Source organism: Pelodiscus sinensis, chromosome 13 (assembly GCF_049634645.1).
Source record: "Pelodiscus sinensis isolate JC-2024 chromosome 13, ASM4963464v1, whole genome shotgun sequence".
In the NCBI taxonomy this organism is placed as follows: Eukaryota; Metazoa; Chordata; order Testudines; family Trionychidae; genus Pelodiscus; species Pelodiscus sinensis.
In genome coordinates this window covers 24,023,096-24,045,505 of record NC_134723.1, presented here as the reverse complement: position 1 = coordinate 24,045,505, position 22,410 = coordinate 24,023,096, and the positions used below count along the sequence as shown (strand labels likewise).

The 22,410-nt window shown below is 42.4% G+C and overlaps 1 protein-coding gene across 12 annotated transcripts in view; it reads right to left on the bottom strand.

Moving 5' to 3' along the window:
* The window catches only part of ARHGEF9 (Cdc42 guanine nucleotide exchange factor 9), a 419,582-nt gene that overhangs the window by 83,935 nt on the left and 313,237 nt on the right, over nucleotides 1–22,410 (bottom strand). For 10 of the 12 annotated variants that reach the window (XM_075940846.1, XM_075940851.1, XM_075940848.1 and 7 more), the window contains 2 exons: nucleotides 20,662–20,841; nucleotides 566–757 (listed from right to left, as the gene is read on the bottom strand). In XM_075940846.1, the coding sequence (XP_075796961.1) occupies nucleotides 566–757; nucleotides 20,662–20,841 (372 nt within the window). Of the gene's footprint in view, nucleotides 1–565; nucleotides 758–898; nucleotides 1,038–1,945; nucleotides 2,076–20,661; nucleotides 20,842–22,410 lie in introns of those variants that run through there. The other 2 variants (XM_025178009.2, XM_006136166.4) reach the window with 2 other exon arrangements.

The window sequence follows — 22,410 nt, the reverse complement described above, 5'->3', positions numbered from 1 at the left end:
CAGGTGGGGATTATGTTGCATTGACAGAAATGTGTGGGGAATCCATGAATGATAGGATTGTGGTGCACTGGCAAAGTTGTTTGTGGGAGGATGGGTGAATTTCATAGCCTACTGCAGGTCTGGCTCTGGCCACAGCTCAAAAAATCTCTTCTTTTATGGGTTCCAAATAAAATAAAGTCAGTGATCCAAAAATGACAAACAACAGCAATACACTATACATTAACCTAAAACTATTGTTTAATATATGAATTTCCCATGATTTTTCCAGGTCTTTGAATCACTGGTGATTGTTAGGCCCCAAGCATTAGTGAAATGATGAAAAAGTATAGCTGTCCCTCATTTTCTTTTTGTTGATAATTCGAAGGAGCTTATTGCTCTAAAAGCTGATGTTAGCTTCTAATGGGGAGGCATGGCCAATCCTGTCCCTTAATGACCTTTGCTTGAACATAAAAACAAGACACAAATCTCTTCCCCTACCACCCAGGTACAGTCTAGATATCTGGATTCTGGTCACACACTATCTTCTTTGTTCTAGTAACTGAGTATTCCCCACAATTCCACATACCTCACAAATGTCCTTAAGGTGTTTGATATAGTGACGCTCTGTGCTCATGATTTCATTGATTACATTGGCTCTCATCTGGTCCCGGTTCTGAAGGGTTCTGCTGAGACAGAGGCAGTCGGCGCTTGGATCCAAATGGCCATTCTGTACTTCGCTGGTTCCTTCCTCTACGCCGTCTTCTTGGTTCACCCACAACTGTGAGGAAATTAGTAAAAGCATCAGGAGCCAAACTAATACCAACACACATGGCAACAATAGAATTATAGAGAGGGATATTGGAGAAGAAAAACATGACAGGAACTTTTTAGATATGGGATCCACCCTAGTCATCAATACCTGCTTTGCCTCTATGCTACACTCTTGCAGTGAACGCTGCCTGGATCTGATCTAGAAGGCCACTTGAAATCTGCAGAAAGCTGTTACTCTCGTTCTGAGAAGACAAAGCTGTGGGAGCATATTCTACTTGTAACCCATGCTCTGAATGGATTGCCACTCCAGATGCAAGTGATATTCAAGCTCCTGCTTAGAAACTGCAAAGGTTCCAATTACAACAGATAGATCTAAATTTGTCCCTGTGCCAGGGCAGAGACCTCCACGGGGAACGAAGTGGACAGCACATGTTTTTTGAGATTGCCAGTAGATGGCAAGCAGCGGAGTCAGTTAGGGCCAGGTCAGATTGCACTGAAATGTCCAAAGCCAATACAGCCTATGTGGCTGCAAAGCAAACAGCTACTCCCCAGCCATGCTTCCTCTTGCCTTGGGAACATACACCTTATCAGTGGCTCCTGCCTGAGGAGACCTTCTGTCTCTGTCAGAAGGTCTCCTGCACCAGGGTATTCTCTGCACAATCTTAAAGTCCTTTTGAAGCTTTTTTTTTTTTTTTTTGGCACCAGCACAGCTGGCATAAGCAGATAATTGTGTCGGGTCAATTTTGTCCCGCAAACATAAAATAAGAATACTTTAATAAAATGAAGAAGATGGAGTCTAATTATTACTGTAAAGGTCACTGAACAAAAACAAACCCATACACTGAATCAACCCATTTTAAACAAATACCAGTTTCAGGCACATACCATTACATCTCCTGTGTCTCATATAACACCATTTGGGAGCCACTGTGAAAAGAATAAATCTTTTGAAGGACAGATAAGCTGTTTGCTTTCACCATAGGAGATTGATTTAAAAGGGCAATGTATGTCTGGTTCAGAAATCTGAATGTAGCTGAACTTCAATTCAGTCTAAACCCTGATGGAATACTGAGGTTTACATAAATGTTATAGAATATGATGTCTTAATGAATATTGATTTTAATTTCAATTAGAGTTTCCTTTGATCTTTATGTTTCTCATAAAAAGCCTTGTTTAGCCAATCAGAGTGCCCTACCTTAACATCAAGAGATTCTGTTGTGTGAATTGCACCATAGTCCATAGCCAAATCCTCGGATGAACAGAATTTCTGAAAAATTGTTTGTGAGATGAGGGTGAGTTTGTATTGGCTGGTGAACATTCTAAAAGGATTTGGATTGGTCAGTGAACATTCTAAAGTTGTATTACTTGCAACAAACAACAAATAAGGGTTGCTATGTTCTCAAAACAGTAAACTTCTCTTTTATCACCCAGTAGCCATAATATGCAGTGATTCCCCGGAATAAAAGCTATATCTGGTTGCTAGCTAATTCTTATGTCTCAGGAAAACCTCAATGGCTACATCTAATTTGCAACCCTTTTCTGAAAAAGGGATGCAATCTAGACGTAGCCAATGTGTTTTTTTTCCAAATATATGAATCTTGTTGATAAAACCCTCCATTTGTTACATATCCTGTAAACTAGAAACCGGGTAAAAGGCACTATTTATTAGACCTAAGTGAATAATGGACTTTTTGGTTCAGAGAGTATATATATATATATAGGATTTAAAAATTTTGCTTAGTTGTGAGTTGAATTGTAGAAAGTCTATAAAAGTTTGTAAATGTTGTCATAATCTATGACAAATGTTAATAAAAAGTAAGTCAAGTTTCTTTCCATAATGAATGTTAATAAACAGGTGCAAAAGAACCAGACAAAGAGATCCAATTACTCCAAGCGAAAAAAAGTCATGTTGATATAATTCAAAGACTATGTTGAAATCATACTCGGTTAAATAGAAAAAAAAAAAAAACAGATGTGGAACTAGAAATCAGTGAACCAAAATTAGAGTGTCAGATATCAGGCCTTACTGGTGGATAAAATAATGATGTGATTGGCTATTCTGGCCACCACTTCCACTGTGGATCTTCAAAGAAAGATACATGTAAGTGGGGGAAAGAATATTGAAAAATAGATGAAGAGGAAGAACAGAGAGAGAAAGAGGCTACTGCATCATCACTATCATGGCTGCCAATTTTATACTCCCATTTTTTGGGACCCTGGCTTTCATTTCCTAATCCTTAGGGATGTCCTAACCAGACTGTTCTAAAGAAAGAGAGAGGCAGATGACATCACCACACCTACCAGCTTCAGCTGAACCCAAACATCACCTGCGATTAAACAGAACTGGACTTCAAACAATAGCAGCAAAAACAACAGCTACAGCCCATCTTAGCTAACTTCTTCTCTTTTCCCAATAGGACAATTATTACTATCTTTGATAATATCTATGAGATTCTCCAACTAGGGAGTTTTTCCTTCTAAAACTCTTTCCAGAAAAAAGGACACATGTCGTTAAAATTAAAGTCTTACTTACTGCCTTACATTTTAAATGTTTTAATTGTTTTTCCTTTTCTGTATCATTAATACCAGGTTAAATGAATATTTAATGGTGTGTTTGTCATGGCACAAAGCATGCTGTGGCCTCTACATATCAAACTCTGGACCTTGTCAAACACTGTTTAATGTTGGACACTGACTGGGTTAACGCCTTTTGCCCGCATAGATTTCATCTAAATTAATATAACATACCAAACCACAACAAAATAATTCTGGATCAATTTGAAATGAAAAATTTACAAACTAAAAGAATCGACCAAAACCTTTTGAGTTGACTCAAAACTTTTTTTTTTAATGTGAATTTGGCAGTTTCTAGTGTTTTTCATCCTTATCTGTGTGGGATTTTTTTAACTGGACAAATTTTGAGAACATAAAACATTTTAAAATGGTCAAAGCAACACATTTGGACTCTTTCCAATACCCAAACTATTTGTCAAAGGCCCTTCAAAATGCAGTTTTTGACAAAAGAAGAAATGGGGAGGAATACATTTTTCTTTCCAGTGACTTAAAATAAAACATTACATTACTGAGAACCTGAAAGTAAATCTATTTATAAACAAATATGAAACTGATTTCATGAGAACTCATCGTACACGCTTAGAAAAGGGCACAAAGTTACGAGTGAAGATAAAATTTATTTTTTTATTATTCTTTGTTTTAATAATCTAAATAACTATAGAAAAGGAATTTTGTTTCCAATACAAGATTTTTAAATCGACTATCCCTTTAAATTGCCAAAGGACAAAAATGCCACAACCTTTTTCTTCTCCATTTTTCCTGTTTTTCTATTTGATGATTACATTGTGCTAAACAACATCTCCTTTATCACAGCTCCAATGTTTTGTCTTCCTACAGTAAGTTTTAAAGGTCAAGGAACTGGAGATTTTGGAGAATACCCACCTCTTTGTGAGCACTTCTAATGATATAGTAAACACAAAAGAATAAAAATGTTCTTTTCAAGAATAAGGGGGAAATTATCCTTTCTGCAATACATATCAGATGTCTCAACCACTGAGTCGGCAGTAGAGATCTTCCTCGGGGATAAGAGATCACAGGAACACAAAAGAATCATGCTGTGGGGAAGTGAACCACAACACAGATATCCCCATGGCAGATAAGAGAACTTAAATATGCAATAGAAAGATTTTCTTGTCTGCACAGTTACTTTTGGCACCATAATCTGGGCTGTGACAACTAACTGGTCATTTTCATTTTTGTTTCTAGTGAGTTTCCATTTCTAATTCTCAGGCACTGGTATACCAAAGTGATGACTGTGTTCCAAATGCCTGGAGAGACATTAAAATGCTTGGTAGTGCAGATAGCTGGAATGGAATGTTTACAATAAAGCAAACAAATAAATATGTAATCCCTGTTTTAGTTACTCTTTTAAAGCAGTTAAACATTCTATGCATTATAAGGGTTGTTTAAACAAATAAATTGTGAGACTCTGATCATCTGAAGAAGTGGGCTGTGCCCACAAAAGCTCATGATACCATCTACATGTTTTGTTAGTCTATAAATTGCTACCAGACCATTTGTTGTGTTTTAAGTAAAGCCATATTGACAGGCCCACCTTTAAAAAATGCTATTAATATTGTCCTGTTACATACATGATCCTGTGCCCACTGACATCAACGGAAACGCTCCCATCGATCGCAGCGAGAGCAGGATTGAGCCCAAAGTGAGAAGTAACCGTGAATTATAAAACACTTTACAAACACAAATTAAATTAACCCTCACTATGTGGGAAGCAGGATGGTCTAACGGAGAAGGACACTGGACCATAGCTCACAGGCTATGGGCCTAATGGCTGACTTTGGGCAAGTCACTTCATCCTCTGTGCTTCTGATTCCCATCTGTAAAATGGGCACAATGACTCTCGCCTCCCTTTAAGAGCATTTTGAGATCAACAGCTATGTACAGGCAGTCCCCGAGTTACGCGGATCCGACTTATGTCGGATCCGCAGTTACGAACGGGGCCCGTCTCCCTGGTCTCCAGCAGACCAGGGAGAGGAAGCAAAGCGGTGGAGCACGCGGGCAGCGGACAGCCCAGACGCATCTGGGCTGTCCGCTGCCCGCGTGCTCCTTGGCTTTGCTCTGCTTTGCTCCCCGTCTCCCTGGTCAGAAGACCAGGGAGACGGGGAGCAAAGCGGCGGAACACGCGGGCAGCAGACGTGTTCCGCCGCTTTGCTCCCCAACCCCCTGGTCTGCAGACCAGGGGGACGGGGAGCAAAGCAGAGCAAAGCGGCGGAACACGCGGGCAGCGGACGTGTCTGGGCTGTCTGCTGCCCGCATGTTCCGCCGCTTTGCTCCTCGTCCCCCTGGTCTGCAGACCAGGGAGACGGGGAGCAAAGCAGAGCAAAGCCGCGGAGCAGCGGCTGAATCTGGACGCCAGTTCCGACTTACATACAGATTCAACTTAAGAACAAACCTACAGTCCCTATCTTGTACGTAACCCGGGGACTGCCTGTATTACTATTATGAGGCAAAGCTCAATAGCCTGTTATATTGTCTGCACCTGCCTGCACAGAAAAATCCTGAAGAGTAAGAACACCTCTTTTACCCTGTGTGGGCTACCCAGACATTGAGTAAATTACAATGTACCCCTCTTGTTCCTGACAGCCCTGGGACGGGGCTCCGTTCCTTGGCACACCTCTCAGGGCTATATCTAAGTCAGAGGATATACCTTGCATACTGCCTCTTGCTCAGACCTGTGCCTAAAGACACTTTACATATGAGGGAAGCCCAAGCAAAGACCTCATGCCTAGTGATCACGGCCAGTCCAGGAACAGAATAGAATAGAATAGGTGTCTTGACTGTTCTAATCATCCTACCAACCAAACCTCTCATCAATGTCCCTGCCCCAGTACTGCAGATTTCCCTAGCTTTGCCTCGTGACACCATAGTTATTACTGCAGTTTGGGATGACTGAAGCATCTGGGGAACTTGGCATCCTAGAAAGTGAAGTGAAAACAAAAGCACCCCCTCAAAACAACACCTTTGTTCCTTCGTTATATAAGGAAACCATCTACTGACAACTAATGCTTTGTACCTTTCCCCATGACAATAGAACTGGGAGTCAGTTTAATGTCTGGTGTGATGGAGCAGAAATGAAGCACAGTGAATACGGCTGTCAGTTCCTGTTTTTTATGTTCTAGTGCATCCAAGGTGGACCAGGGGAGTATGGACACGGAACCATTGCACACTTCCATTGCAGTAATGAATCCAGCAACTGCAATGCCTGGGTCAAATGGTTATTGTGAAGGGCAAATGTGGTATTTACCTGGCAAAATCCATCAGCAAGCTACGTGTTAGGAAGTGGTGTAAGTCCAAGACATAACTGGGCAGTAATTAGCAAAAAGCAGCCAAACTAACCCATGATAGGTAGAAAGGTGCCAGATAATCCCAGCTCAATGTTCCCTGAAAGCTGAGCACTTGGGAGGCTGCCCAGAAGAGATTCAGGTGCTGCCCAGCTGCTGACAGAGAGCCCATATCTGCCTACAGCTGGCAGCATGTGTTTTTATTGGCAGTTCACATCTGCACATGCCTGTGCACATCTGCACATGCCCCTCAGTGCACACAACAAAATTTATTCCACACATGGGTGGAAAAAATTAGAGGGACTAAAGCCCTGGCCCCCTATTATTACCTTCCACTTCCTCCCCATAGCCTTGTGGGGGATTCACTCTGAGGTAGGGCAAGCAGTAGTAGCTCTGCCTGCCCTTCCTCTGGGCTTTCTACTGGGTGGGACTGTTTTCATTTCCATCAGAGGACTGTGCCACAATGGAGGCTGCTGAAAAGATGGATGTGAATCATTCCATGTCCTGGTAAACTCTGCCATCCTCTGGTTCCCACCCAGCACCACCCACTTTTAGGGTTGGGTAGGATTCGTGACAGAGAGAAATTTTCCTGGCCAGGGTATTTTGCAAGATTTCCGCCAATGGACAGAACGAACATTGGGTTGATGACCTTTGTTCCCTCTGCTTCAGTGCATGATATACTGGATTGCAACTATAGAGGGACAATTGATAGCCAGTCACATAGCAAGGTTCCTCCCAGTGGGGCTATTCCTCCAACAATCTAAGCAGCTCATTCCCCTGTGCAAGAGTTCTTTATAGAGACTGGATGGAGCAATGCTACACACACACACAAGCAGAGCACTGTATTATGCTGAAAACCCCCACCCTGTGCAGCTTCTGAGTAACTGGCATGATGGGTAGGCTTTCAAAGTGTTCTCTGGGAGCTGTTTTAGCTACACTGAGCACACTGATTCCCTGGGATGGGGGAGTGAGCTGTAAAGACTCTTCGGTCATGATTAAAGGGGTCATGCTTGGAATAGAAACAGAGCTAAAATTCTAGAACAAAGAATTGCACTGGGCCTCTGCTGGGAGAGAAATCCTACAGAGAGGTCATCACTATTCAAACCCAAAGGCACCTTCAAACATCAAGCAGAGCAAATTTTCATATTCAACCCTCCACTCACACCAGCTGAAGTTCTAATTCACTCCTCATCCTACCCTCTTCCCAACATTAACGTTTTTCTTGCAGGTCAACAAACCCAGACTGGCATATAAAATTGGGACCCGTCTGTTGTCAATCTTATGGTATTATTGCAAATCTTGCAATATTAGATGTTTTTCTTAAAGCACCAGCTCCTCGAGTCAGGTGATCATGTGAGAATCTGAGCTGTCATTAACTCCCCCCAAAGTAACTTTTTGGTTCTTACAATGGTAGAGAAAAGTGTGAAACTGTGAAACCCTAAATACTCAGAATCCAGAAGGCAAATAAAACCCCAACATTTACTATTTCAAAAACTGTCATGATGTTTAAACCAATCTTGTAATTTTGGAGGCCTGAGTCATGGTGTTTGAACGCTTGGAGCTTACAATATGGGAACCCTAATGAGGACAGGCTTTTGCATCAGCTGTCTGTTAGTTTCCATTGGGTTTCTCATATAAAAAGAAGCCAATCTTTAGTGTTTTTAGTCTAGCTGAATTCTATTTTGGACTGGGGAAAACAATAAAGAAAGAAAGAATGAAGGTAATGTCTCCAGAACAGAGAAAACAGAATGTGTCCTTCACATTAGTCTGAACGCATGTGTAAGAACACAGCAGGCAGTGCATTTCCTTCCATTTAAAGGAGGAGAAAACAGAAAATAAACATAACTCACAGTTACCAGTATAGCCTATAGCACTTTACATTTTGTGTCTCTGCTTCAAAAAGAGAGGCCATCTTTCGTGACATTTAGACACTTCTATTTGGAGCTTAATCTCGAAAGCTTTTTGCTCATGAGACCATTTGATTAATATTCCACTGGATTTTGTTTTGTTTTGTTCTAGATTTCCAGTGGAACTACAATTCAGAAGTATCCGGTAACCCTGACTGTCTTTACTCACAAGAACTTCAGCATAGTTTTGCTACGCCGAAAGGGTTAGATCTTTTGGGGAAGCATTTTACTTTTTGCGTGTTTATCTGTATTGATCCAAACTTTCCAGGCCTCTTATGTCCACTCAACACTGCCGAAAACCAGCTGCCCCTTGCTGTCTAACCTTGATTCCTCTACACAGTGTTTGTGTTTAGCAATTCTGATAAGAATCACTCTTTAAGAGACAAAGGATCATTCTGTGGTTAGGCCTGGGACTCAGGAGGTCTGAGTTGGATTCACAGCTATGACACATACTTCCCATGTGTCCTGGGGTTAATCACAGTCTCTCTAAACTTCTGGATCCCCAGCTGTAAAATGATCCTTCCTCTCAGAGGGGCAGCTTACAAACATTTTTGAGGCATGGTGCTATGGTGAAGGGAGTCATGGAGAAGCTTATACATAAACTAAATATAGACTATAGCTTTGGGAATTCAACTGCCTTTTTATGAACCCTCATTTCCTTTTGTACCTTCTCACCTGGAGGTTATTGCTGAGAAGTAGTTGTGCTGCATTTGAGCTGGAGAGGGATTACACATAGCTGCTTTGCCAACATGAACCACTTTGGCTGTTTTGGATTAAAATTCACTTTATTACTGAATGCATAGGGTCAGGAAATGTTGCCCTCTGGGTCTGAGTAAAGGGCAGCAGAAATGTATATAGCATGCCCTGATTAAAACTGTCACCCTAAAAGGAACCTCACTTGTTAAGTATAGTATATGGATGCCAAATGCCAGTAAAAAACAGAGTGGGTGGGGACAGATGTTCCTAGCTAGCACGGTTTAAAGAGACCTAGACACCATTTGACACCCTCCTCCAGTATTTAAAGACACCTGCTTAAACTCAGCTGAGAACCCTTGTTTCCCTTCAGTGAATACTAGAGCTGAAATCACAGGGGAGCAGGTCAAGGAGCTAAGCCTTGGTTCTGGTGTGCAGACAGTTTTGCTGCAAGATGACTCAGAGGCTTCCCTAGCAGAGAGATTCCCCATTGCCCAGTGAAATCATTAAGAACCCGGCTAAGTGGTGGAACCTCAGTAGGGAACAATTCAGAGGTGGCAGTGAATGGTGAGGAGCAGCAGTGAAAACAGTGGCAGATCCCAGCAGCAGCAAAGATACCAGCGGCAGAAGGCAGCCAGCAGCAGCAGAGTACAGCAGCTGTGGGGTAGGTGACCGCAGAGATAGGTGCAGCAGTGAACCAGCTGTGGAGGTGATGACAAGTTAGGAGCAGCAGCAGCACTGGAGGGATTGAAGCCCCCCCCCCCTCCCTTTCCGTGGTGGGAGGTGAACCCACATGAATGCACCTCTGAACTCTGGGTCTTTACTGACCATGAACATCCAACTGTGAGCGAGATCCAGCTGTGGGAAAATGCCATATTAAAGGGAAAATGCCATATTCACATCACAAGATGGGAAACTGAGGCAAAGGGTACTGTCCAACATACGGGTGAGTTACTTATGGTTTACATGCTTTTGCATCATTGTTGTAGTGTTTTCTCAAACTAATGCTGAGTTCCTGTTCCCTATTCATATATATTTTCTTTTATTATACACAGACTCAGTGCTTGCAAGTGGATGAGGGAGCGACTTGTTTCTGGTTTTGTATTATTAAGAGGAACCCCTAAATATTGAACCTGGCCTTGTGGCTGCAGGGTTACATCTCCTTGATTCCAGCCACAGCAGCACTTGACTCAACTCATTTGCATTACAAAGATTGGGGAAGTTTATAAGGAGGATTTCAAAAGTAACTGCAAACACTTTACTGCTCGCCTTTTTTCCAGCTTCATCTGAGATCTCCATTTTCCCCTGGCCTCACTCCACTGAAGTCACAAGGCCATTGGCTTGGGTGCCTTTCACTCAGACAAGAAGAACTGGATACACCTCTCTGGACCACCTGCCATCACTCCTACTCAAGGTATGTCTACACTCCAGAGTTTTTTCGGAAAAACAGCAGTTTTTGAAAAAACTTCACTTGTCCACACTGCAATCACGTTCTTTTGAAAAAAAAAAAAAAATCAAAAGAACAGAGGAGTTTTTCCAAAGTTGATAAACCTCTTTCTATGAGGAAGAAGCCTTTTTCCGAAAGAGCTCTTTTGGAAAAAGGCGTGTGTGGACGGGGAAGAGGGAGTTCTTTTGGAAGAAAGGGGAAGAGGAAAAAGCACAGGTGCCCTGGTGGCCACTCCATCCATAGTAATCACAGTATAAATGTGAGATAGTGTCTATTCAGTATGGACGCTGTCTTTCGAAAAAGCAGATCGCTTTTTCGATGCACTTTGGAAGTGTGGACGCTCTCTTTTGGAAGACGTTTTTTTGGAAGATCTCTTCCAGAAAAGCTTCTTCTGAAAGAAGCCTGCAGTCTAGACATAGCCTCAGTCTGATCTTAGGAGGTTTCTTCAGGCTCCCATCCCCTGTCATATGGAACTTGAGTCAATGGCCAGGCACAGAATCTAAGCCTGGATCACCTGGAATGCTGTACCCAGCACTATTTTGTCCTAGGAAAAATAGCAGCAGCAACCTGATAATAATAAACCAGCATGCAGTACTTTCATCATTCCTTCCCTACCCCCGGAAAACATTGAGCACAGCACTTGCTCTAACGTAGTAAGCCAGGGTATGTCTACACTACCCCGCTAGTTCGAACTAGCGGGGTAATGTATGCATACCGAACTTGCTAATGAAGCCCGGGATTTGAATTTCCCGGGCTTCATTAGCAAGTTCGGTATGCATACATTACCCCGCTAGTTCGAACTAGCGGGGTAGTGTAGACATACCCCCAGTGAGCACCATGCCATTTATAAAGATACACATTGCCTCAGTAAACTTCAGCTACAGACCAATTTCAAACACTTCCTATTAAAAGTTTATGAAAACAATTCAAAGAAAAACTACAGAGAAAATTCAAGATGCATAAAATCTAACATTATGGGAAATTTCACACTGACAGGCTGCCTACACATACAGAGATATAGCTATGCACGCCCCATGTTGCATGTAGTTCAAAACGCAACCCTTGACCAGTACTTGCATAATCATATAACTTGCAGAGACTCAGTCCTTCCCAAATTCAAAACAGCTAGAAATTCACAAAAGCTGATGCTAAATACAAATTTCAGTTTGAGTGAAGGAAATCTGATTGTTTAACTATGCTGGTTAATATTACATGTGAGTCATATAAAACCTATTTAAATGTGACTTATTAATTTGAAGCTACTCCCAAATTACACATAAAATAACCACATGGCATAGTTTCAACATTTGCTGACCTGTAATAATTACACATTTCACCAAAAGCATATGCTCTATAGAAAAGGGCATTTTACCTGAATGCACACAAAGGGCTGATCATCTCAGAGCAGTAAGATTGCATGATAAAACAAATGTGCGATTAGCCCTCTGGATTATTAATCACCTTCTGTTAGAGATTTCCAATGGCAGAAATAACAGATAATATGTCATCTTGGATTCTAATTCACAATTAAGTACAATGTGATGGATTAATGATGCAAGCAGGCCCTTTCAAAGAGTTTTTGCCATGTCACTGAAGCATCTCTCACCAGTGACTCTACAATAACTATCCATGTGAGTGGTCCAGCATTCACTAAAGACTGTGTTTAACAAACTGGTGTCTCAGATCATTGGCAATCACAAGCTGCTGTTTGATACTCCAGGGATCCTGCATGTATAAACTGCTGTATGCAGCCCCAAGACTAATACAATCCTCTAACTACTCACCAAGCTATGCCAGTGCATATTGAGCTCCAGGTATGGACTCTCTTCCTCATGCTAAAAGCTCCTGTTTAGCCAATGTCATGACCATACTGTCTCCGTGTCTGCAGCCTCACATGATATAATGTTGTACGTACACTGTTTGGGATTCTTCTGTACTAAGTAATAGAGATGTAGCCGTGTTAGTCTTGTCTTGCTGAAACAAAACACAGGACTATGCAGCACTTTAAAGACTAACAAGATGGTTTATTAGGTGATGAGCTTTCGTGGGCCAGACCCACTTCCTCAAATCAAATTGTGGAAAAAATGTGGCCAATTTTCTTCCACAGTTTGATCTAAGGAAGTGGGTCTGGCCCATGAAAGCTCATCACCTAATAAACCATCTTGTTAGTCTTTAAAGTCTTGCATAGTCCTGTCTTTTGTTTCTGTACTAAGGTTATTGTTATTTTTATTACTTATTTGTATTCCAGTAATACCAAGAGCCCCCAGTCAACGGGCTCCATTGGCAAGGTGTTGGTGAGATAAATAACAAAAACTCTCTCTCCACAGGCTCCAGTCTATATAAGAGGGCCCCTATGCACCCTATTCAGGGTAGAGGACTCCCTACAGAAGCAATGTTCTCTCATCAGCCTGTCCATACTAATCACTGGGACAGGAAGATGCTGTTTGGGAAGAAACTATCCATGGTAGGGGCAGAGTAGAAATAAAAGTCCTTTTGTGACGGTTGTTTCCCCTAGCCATGAGATAAGAACACGGTGCGGCAGGGCAGCTGGTGGGATGCAGGTAGGTCTTTACCTCCTCGCTCTTCTCCCAGCAGGAGCATCATATTTCCAAAATGGGAGCAGGAGACACTGAACGAGATGGGGGGAAGGAAGATGGAGAAACACATTTTTACATTTTTCTCACTTCCTCTATCAGGAGGAAAAACTGGCACACTTGATAGTAAAGGGCAGGGTGCAAGAAAGCAGCATTTATCCCTCCGGCACCCTCACGCTTCCTCTCCTAGTCCTCACTCTCCTCCTACCTCCAATGTAGCTCACACTTTGCTGTCTGCCTCAGTCTCACCCCCAAGAGATTCCACACACCCCCCCTTGCTCCAACACTTCAGTCTCACTTCCAACTCACCTTGCTCCAACCCCCTTCAGCTCTCTTCAACACCCCCATCCCAGACTGGTCCCCCAGCCTGAGAATCCACCCCTTTTCCATGTGACCTTTCTACAGCTCAGAATCGCCTCCTTCCACTCTGAACTTTTAGCCACCCACCCACCCACCCACCAGCTCAGAAACCTCTTTCCTTCCCTCCACAGACCTTCAGCCCCAGAAAACCCATCTTCTGGCTCATTCCTGAGCTCAGAAACGTCCTATTTCTTTCTGGGCCTTGAGAAATGGGAGCAGACAGCATGTGCAGACAACTTTTTACATGGCATCTGAGGGGAGAAACGAAAATAGCCCCCAAAGAAGCTTGTATTTCTCTCTCTGCTACCTGTAATCCTGAGGCAAATCCCATTGAAATCAATGGAAGGAACTTCTTTGACTTCCATGGGCTTTGGCTCCGGCCCTGTTTGCAGCAGATCACGCCCTGACAGCCTGCGGTATTGCCACTAATGCTCATTTGTGACCTAAGCAAAGCTAAGCCTCTACTACGTTGCACCAGTGCAGCTGTGCCCTGGTAGCACTGCCCATGATGACAAGCCCTCACTTAACTGCATACAGATGGCTATACAAAGCATGGCACTTCAGACATGCAGGAGCCAATGAGACAGGGAAATCAAGTTACCACTTTTTGAAGCAGAAATGGGCTCTCTCCTCTCAGCCAAAATAGGGACAGAGCAGAGGAGATGGGATGGACTGCACTGGCTGGTGCATCTGGGACAGCCTCTATCCAGACTATCTTTCCTGTGCCTTCAAAATTACTAGTGCAAATAAATTACTTTTATGGGAACCTTCAAGTATCCAACTAAGCCCACAACACAGGTATTGAGATGACCAAGTAGCATTACTGGCAGCTGTAATTATTTATATCCTCACTTCGTGGCTGCTGAATGAGACCAATTTTTAAAAGGCCATCATTTCTGTCTGTCCATAATGCGCCCTACCCCATCATACATTGGTGACGTTCATTTGCATATCACTATATCCTGATGGCTACTATTATGCTGGATTTGCCATAGGAGAGAAGACCGAAATGTCCCTTATAATGTACTGGACCAGCAGAGCAGGCCATGTTATTAAAACACGCTTAATGTTACTCTTCCAGAAGGTGAGTACTGCTTCCGTGCCATTTCCCTTCCTTTGCCCTCTGAAACCTCACAGCGGTTGGTGCTAAATTAATGCTAGTTAAATAATAAAAGACTGGAGGTGGGTTGGTTGTCCTGTCAAGATGCCCCCACACAACAGGGCTCAGCCTGAAAAATAACGGAGGATGAGAAAGCCAGCAAGAAGTGGTTCTTGGAATGATGTGTGTGCAATACAGAGGAGACTCACAACCCTCATTAATGAAAGTTAACACCCTACCAAATAGAGCATGTGAGCTGTTAAGTGCTTAGACAAGATACTGGTTTGGTATCTCTTTAACAACAGTACTTTAAAAGCTTGCAAAGCTTTATCTAGCACTTCCTCGCCACCCGAACGGACATAATACGAGTCAAAGGTAGAGTATCTGCAAGAACATCAGCCTAGAACTGCAACAGTCAAAGAAACATTGAGAATGACACGAAGGAACAAAGACTATCAATGTGCCTTCACCAAAAACATAGAGAAATGACCCAAGAGAATCTACACACAACCCTAGTTCAGTGCTTTGGGGGCAGCCCTACCTTCCATCTCCAGGTTCGTAACATGTAGGAAAAGGTAGTAAGTCCTTCTTGACCCTAGATTTGCCAATTAGTTTAACCTCATGAATATGAGCAAGAATCACTGCTGTTCAGGTGCTAGCAAATACATCCCAGTGACTCATCCTGGCAACCCAGAAAATTAAGGCCACGTTTATAAATAAACAAATTCTCCCTCCCCACGCCACCAAGACAAGTGCATTCAACTGCACGGTGTAGGAGCTGTGTGTCTCTAGACTGCGTGGTAAGCATTCGGGTTTTCTCCTCTTCACAGTTTGCTTCCACAGGAAATGTATAAGCCAAATCCTGCCCATGTTTAGTTCATTTTCTTTTGGGAACACTTGACTCCTGCTTGGGCTTGGTGTGGCATGACACAGAGAACAGATGTGGTATTTGTGAAATTGGAGGAACCCTGCTGTGTGCTGGTCATCTGCTCTGTACTTTCTGGGCCTTTGCAGAGTAGACATTATTCTGTATTAGAAACTGCATCATTTGTGGAGCCATTCACAGAATATCATGTGAATGCAGCAAAAAGCCAAAAAGCACATATCCAATGTCAGCAATGTTATGGCAGGAGCAACACTTCCATCTAAAAGAGTTAAGCTCGCAGCTGTAAACCCAAGGACTCCTTTAGTAAAATTCTAGCCACTTTGCCAAACTTAACTCCCACCCTGTCAGATCCCAGTCAGCTCATGTGATGTTCACTTGACAGGGTGCAGCTAAATACAGCGGTGACATTTGCACCCTGAGAGATCAGTTTTATAATAGTTCCTGCAATGTTCAATTGACAGTAGGCAGTTAACTTCCAGGTAGATATTTCAATCTGACGCAAACCAAGCTCTCTATCCAGTCTTCAATCTGAAGAACAGTGGAACACTTAATTTGCTTCTCTAAAGATTAAAGAGCTTTCAGCAGCCTCATTCTTCCATGAGTGAGTGGCAGAACAGGACAGCTTCCTATAGGAAATCATCCAACATAGTTCACCATGTCACATGCCCGTGAGTCCTCTGCCTCCTCTCCTACCCCAAAAACTCTCTGTTCCCAACATCTAATTTTGTCCCTGCTCACTCAGGGTGTGTCTAAACTACAGGGTTTTTTCAAAAAAAGTGGCCTTTTTTTTAAAAAAAAAGCTTCCCCTGAGTCTAGACTGCTGCCACATTCTTTCGAAAGTAAATCGAAAGAACGCAGCAGTTTTTTCAATCGTGGAAAACCTCGTTTTATGAGGAATAATGACTTTTTTTGAAAGTGCTCTTTTGAAAAAAGGCGCTATGTAATGCAAACTGTGCTTTTTCGAAAAAGAGCATCCAGACTGCCTGGGTACACTCTTTCGAAAAAGCGGCTTGCTTTTTCAAAAGTACTGGTTGTAGTGTAGACACTCTTTTTTGAAAGAGGCTTTTTCGAAAGTATCTTTTGAAAAAGCCTCTTTCGAAAGAGGCTTGCAGTCTAGACGTAGCCTCAGACTTCACAGATTGTATTTATCTCACTGTTTTTGGTCTTTTGTGGGGCTCGATATTGCTTTGTTTCCTCTTATAATTATTTAATAAAAATGTGGACATAAAAGACAGTGAAAATATTTGCAACCAGTCAGCGTATGGAGTTTGGTGCAGTTGTATACAAAGATTAGGGGCCTGTACATACAGCCATCTTATGTTGGTAAAACTTTTTTCACTTGGGTGTGAATCAGTCACCCCCATGAGTGACATAAACCGGACACCAGCGGTGTGGACGGTGCTTTGTTGATGGGAGAGCTTCTCCGGACAACAGAGCTACTGCCCCTTGCAGAGGTGGTTTTAGTATGCCTACGGGAGAGCTCTCTTGTCTCAGCATTGAATGTCTTCACCAGATGCTCTAGAGTGGCATTGTAGCAGTGCCACAGTCAGGCTTCTTGTGTAGATTAGCCCTGGGATGCAAACTAAAGAGAGGAACACATTCCTTTTCTTGCAATAAAGTAATTTGTTTAATCAGGCCTGCTGACAGGTGAGAGGCAAAGGGAGTAATTGCCTCAGGGCCCAGTAGTTGAAGCCCTGTCCCTTCTGGAGCCATGGATTGGGGTCCCTCCCATATGTTTACCTGAAGGCCCACAATGGCTGTCGGCCCCACGGTGTTTCATATAAAGAAAGAAAATGGAAGGCAAAGAACAGCTGAAATCTCCCAACTCCTTTCCTGATGAATCCTTGGAGGAGCCAAATCCTCAAGGACTTTTACAGTGCAGTGCTTGGAGTCTCTGGCTTTGAAGACCACCAAAGCCGTCTGGTGAGAATCACACCTGCGATTTTCTTGGTAAGTAAAAGAGGAAAAAGGGAATTTGAAGAACAGAAATGAAGAGGCAAGAAAGGTCGGGACAAGCTCAGACAATGGAGAAGAGGAGAATATGAGAGCTCAGATAGCAGTAGTTCTTGCAGTTGATAAACTTGATTTGTGGTAGCATGGAGCTGGATGTGCTGGGTGGAAGAAGCATCACTGCTTTGTAGATCTAAGTGTCTGAGTTTCCTTTTCAGCTGCCCAGGCAGAATTTGGGGTGCACCACAGCAGGTCTCCATTTCCATTTTTTTTAAATGTCTCCTATCCATTGTAAAGTATTAACTCGCATAGTTGCGGCAGCAGTAATGATTCTGCCTTCTCTTATGGCTTATCAAGAGTCCATCATTCAGTTCCAAGGAATGACTCTGAACAGCTGACTATGTATCTCATGGAGGATTTGATCCTTCTCCCAGTTAAGTTAATGGGCGGACTGATTTTAGTGCAGGCAAAAGCAGGCCAAGAGCCTGTGACATTAAACACCACAAGCAAGGAACTCTCATGTATAGGCCAACCTCTCCCTCAGCACATGAATGCTCCCCGCACTACTGTTAATGCATCTTATGAAGCCCTAGTGTATCAAGGTTTTGGATTCATTTAACTGATCCCCTTGTGTTTATTGTCTTCTAAAATCAACTTCATGCTCTTTGAATAGCTTTTGAGGAGTGGCAATGTTGAGAGTCTACTGACATGAATAATAGGGTACTATAAGCCCTATATTAAGTGGTACTATCTATCTGTCTTTTAAAAAAAATATGGTCATGGGTGGTGAGGCTCACATGATTAATTGCTAACCCAAACACATTAGCATCCATTTAGTGCATGAGAATAGGCACTGTACTTTAGCGAATATAACCCGCGGATTATGCAAAGTTTTACATACTCCACCCCCCCCCCCCCACTCTTCCCCACGGGCTATACTCGTCTGCGTGTAATATGGGTTTTTTTACTGAAACAAAGAGAAGACTGACTCTTAATTGAGAAAAGCAGCATATTTTAATTTAATAATAGAGGGAGATATATTAAAATTCATTAAAATACATTAAATTTCATTAGTTTACTGTGCAACTAGTAAAATAATAAAAGTTTAAAATGTTTAAAATACAAGTTAAAAACACTGAAGGAATAAATGAATGGAAAAGCGGTGTGGTTCAAAGGGGTTATATACCAGTGATAAGGGTTGTAGCCTACTTAGTGAGACTTAGCGGCTCATTAACACTTGATTACAGGTGCTTTGCATTAACATTACCCGCGGTCCATCTCCCGCGAGCTATACACATGCATGGACAAAACTTTTTTTACTCAATCCGGGAAAACTGTGGGTTATACTCAGGTGCAGGTAATACTCGTGCGTGGGTTATATGCGCTAATTTATGGTAAGTGAAATTAACTAGGCTAATTTCACTCTTTGCTGAGTGGAATTATTTTTAAAAAAGAGTTACATTTTACAAATTTGGCTTTTGGCTTAGCTTCTTTCATCAGCACAAACAGATAATATTTTCTACAAATAGGATCATTATCTGACAAGGCTCAATCTTGTTCACATATAAATCAGTTTTCAAAACACCTTTTGAACTCAGTAGGGACAAGATGGAGCCCACAGCATTCCATTAAACAAAATGAGGGCAGAAAGATTAGTTAGCCTGATGGTCTAATCATCATGCTTTGCACTATCACACAGGTGACATGTGCTTGATTTCTTGTTCCTGGTGTCTTAGTCCACATCTTCACTTGCTGTGTCAGAGATGTATCTTCTGGCATTTGATTTACTGGGTCTACTTAAGACCTGCTAAATCAAACACTGATGGCGGCTCTATTTGGCACCGGTACTCCTGGCAGTTGTGAAGACTAAGGGAAACAAACGCTACCATCGGTCTGCCTCTGTGAAGATGGCGCCAAGCTCAGCTTAAGGTAAGATGACTCCAGCTACATATTTTATGTAGCTAGAGTTGCATACCCTAACCAAACCTTCCAGATATAGTGGAATCCTGTCCTTAGTTTCAGATCTGGCCAGAGCTAAAAGAGGATCAAGAGCAGCATGCTGAAGTCCCATAGTGGAAAGGGTTTATGTGGGAGATAAGCAGAGTGCTGGTTTCCTATATACCATTAAGGAGCACTGGTTCACAGTTTGTATCTAGTCTTCCTTGGTTAGAACGGTAATTGCCAAATAATAGCACCACAAAGGCTAAAGAAAGTTGTAAACAGGGGGAGGAAATGTGAGGAGTAGTCTCGATAAAGCAGGAATCAACAGAAAAGCAGCCGGGAGTGGGGGGACCGGGAAGATGGTTAATGGTGACTTAAGCAGAGCAATAAAACAAAACAACACCGCTGCAGGATACTGCATGGACTTCATCTTATATTAAATATAAAGCAGCCTTCCCTCCCACCAACACTGAGCTTGTCGAATTGACTGAAATGTTAAAAGGAAAGCATCATCTTTAGATGATTTTACAAGGGAAAAGAAATCTTCATTTTTGCACCTCATCCTGTCAGCTTCAAAGGAATAAAATCTGTGTTCCTGCCTATCCCTCCACCAGAAGAGTAAAGAAAGGAAGCACGCGAAGAAGAAAAAGGGATAAGGTTAACATCTGGCTCTTGGCTCCCTGATGAAGAACTGAGCGATCCCTATTAAAATGGCAAAAGCTGACAATAGCTAGGAAGGTGTTCTATTGTGCCTGTGTTCTTTGAAGACAAAAATAACAATAACGCTCTGATGTCGTTCCTTCAGAGGAAAGGCCTGGTTTTGTTAGGGTGGGTGCTGGTGTGGCACCACTAGAGCTGGGTGAACACAAAAATCTGCTTCAGTATAAAATCAGAGATTATGGGAAATGGTCCAGGTCCTTTACAAAGATGAGTGCTTGTGTCTGCTATGCAGAGGTTATAGAGAAGGGCTGCACTGTTGGGATAAACACATGGAACACCAGTGATACAAACATTGATCCCACATTCCCTACACAACCAAATCTCCCGCTGAAGTCAGAGGGAGTTTTAAATGGGCACAGAATGCAAAACTGGCCCCATATTTCACATGTGTTAGCTACAGTCTAATACAGTGAGATAAAGAAGGGAGGAGGCACTCACCCTTACAAAGCTGGCAGGAAACCATCCTTCTTCATCATCAATCTGACCCCACCACCAGTCCTTGTTGGAAGCATCCAGGACCTTGATAACGTCTCCTGCTTTAAACGCCAACTCCCGGTTGGCCATGGTGACGTGATCCCATACTGCCTCAGCACTTACAATAGAACCACCACTGATCAGCTTTAAAAACAAAACAAGAGACAGTCAGCAAACGTTCTGTCCAGGGACTCAAATACATTCACATACACAATGCATAAAACAAAACACTCAGCTAGAATAAACAATTCCCCCCATTTATTATCACTGTAATTGCCATCCCCGTTTACACTAATAATATGTTATTTAAACCCTGCTATCACTTAACTAGATGGAATATTCTATTTTGTAGTCGCTAAAAGCCTGATTCTGAGAGGTGCTGAAGTGAACAATGTTTGCCAGGGCTCAGAATCCCTCAGGATCAAGACCTACGTAATTAACAAATAAAAACCCTGCCCTATCTTTAAGCCACACAGATGCTTTTTCAAGAAACCAGGATGTGTATTGTAGTTATGGCATCTTGGCAAGGGATTTTAGCAACAGGGCAATCTTTTATATTTTCCTTGGCAAAGCAGTGAATTCCTATCTTGACGTGGGTGAGATTTTGCAGACAATTCCCATTAATGGATGATCATTTTTGTCAAATTTCCACATGAATTTTGTTCCAGTATTATGTTGGCCATCCTGGAGGCTAGAATCCTCTATCTACAAAGTACGTGCAACATGGGCATTTGGCAGAACAAACTTTAGCTGTACCACCCTACTGCTTGGTCTCAAGCCAGCTGCAGGGAAGATCAGACTTAAGAGTCCATAGGATTCCACCCTTGTTCTGTTTGCTGAGAACAGCCCATTTAGTGTTGATTGTGTGATAGGTTTCATGATGCAAACACTTTTCCACTGGAAACTAGATGGAGACCCCAAATTCATCTCCCACAGGCTACAATGAACATGGAGCACTCAGGTTAGGCTAGTTTCATAGCAGTGGCCTAGAGGCTAAAGATACTGTTTTCTATTAGCAGTTTTCTGAGCCATCTAATCTTCCACAACCCCCACATTAACATTTGCAGAAATGAATCATGTCAACCCTACTCCTTGTTATGTCTAGTTGAGGACAATCCAATTGTAACTGAGATTACCCGTTGCTTCACAATGATGCTCACTGTTTTAAACAGGATAATAAATTGTGCTTATGCTTTATTCAGTGAACGAATTCTGCACTGAGCAATAAGACTGGATGGGTATACATAGCCTGGTGACCATGCTAGAAAGGGACAGCTTTACATGTGCTAGTTACACAGCTCCTTCTCGGATCACGTCCTCCAATCCTGCTCTTTAACTCTGTAGCCTGAGCTGTATTAGATGCGGCTGATATGAGCTCCGTTCCTAATAAGTATTTCATTTCAGAAAGCGAGAGAACCAACTCTTCAGCCATTAGGGACTTTCCACATGGCCAGAACTTAACAGCCACAGACATCCACTCAATTTAGGTTAACAATGCAAGACACACAAAAGAAAACAACCCATCATGCAGGCTATATAAAAACACAGGTGCTGCGAATTGTTAAAGGATTCTAACTCCACTTCTCGAAGTTCAGCCAGTAAAGAAATGTCTGATCACAAATTTGCCTGCATGGAAAGAATTTGCTGTAAATCTTTCAATGCTGTTGCACAGGTTCTGAGTGTATAAGAACATCTAGCATCCCCACGAGTAGA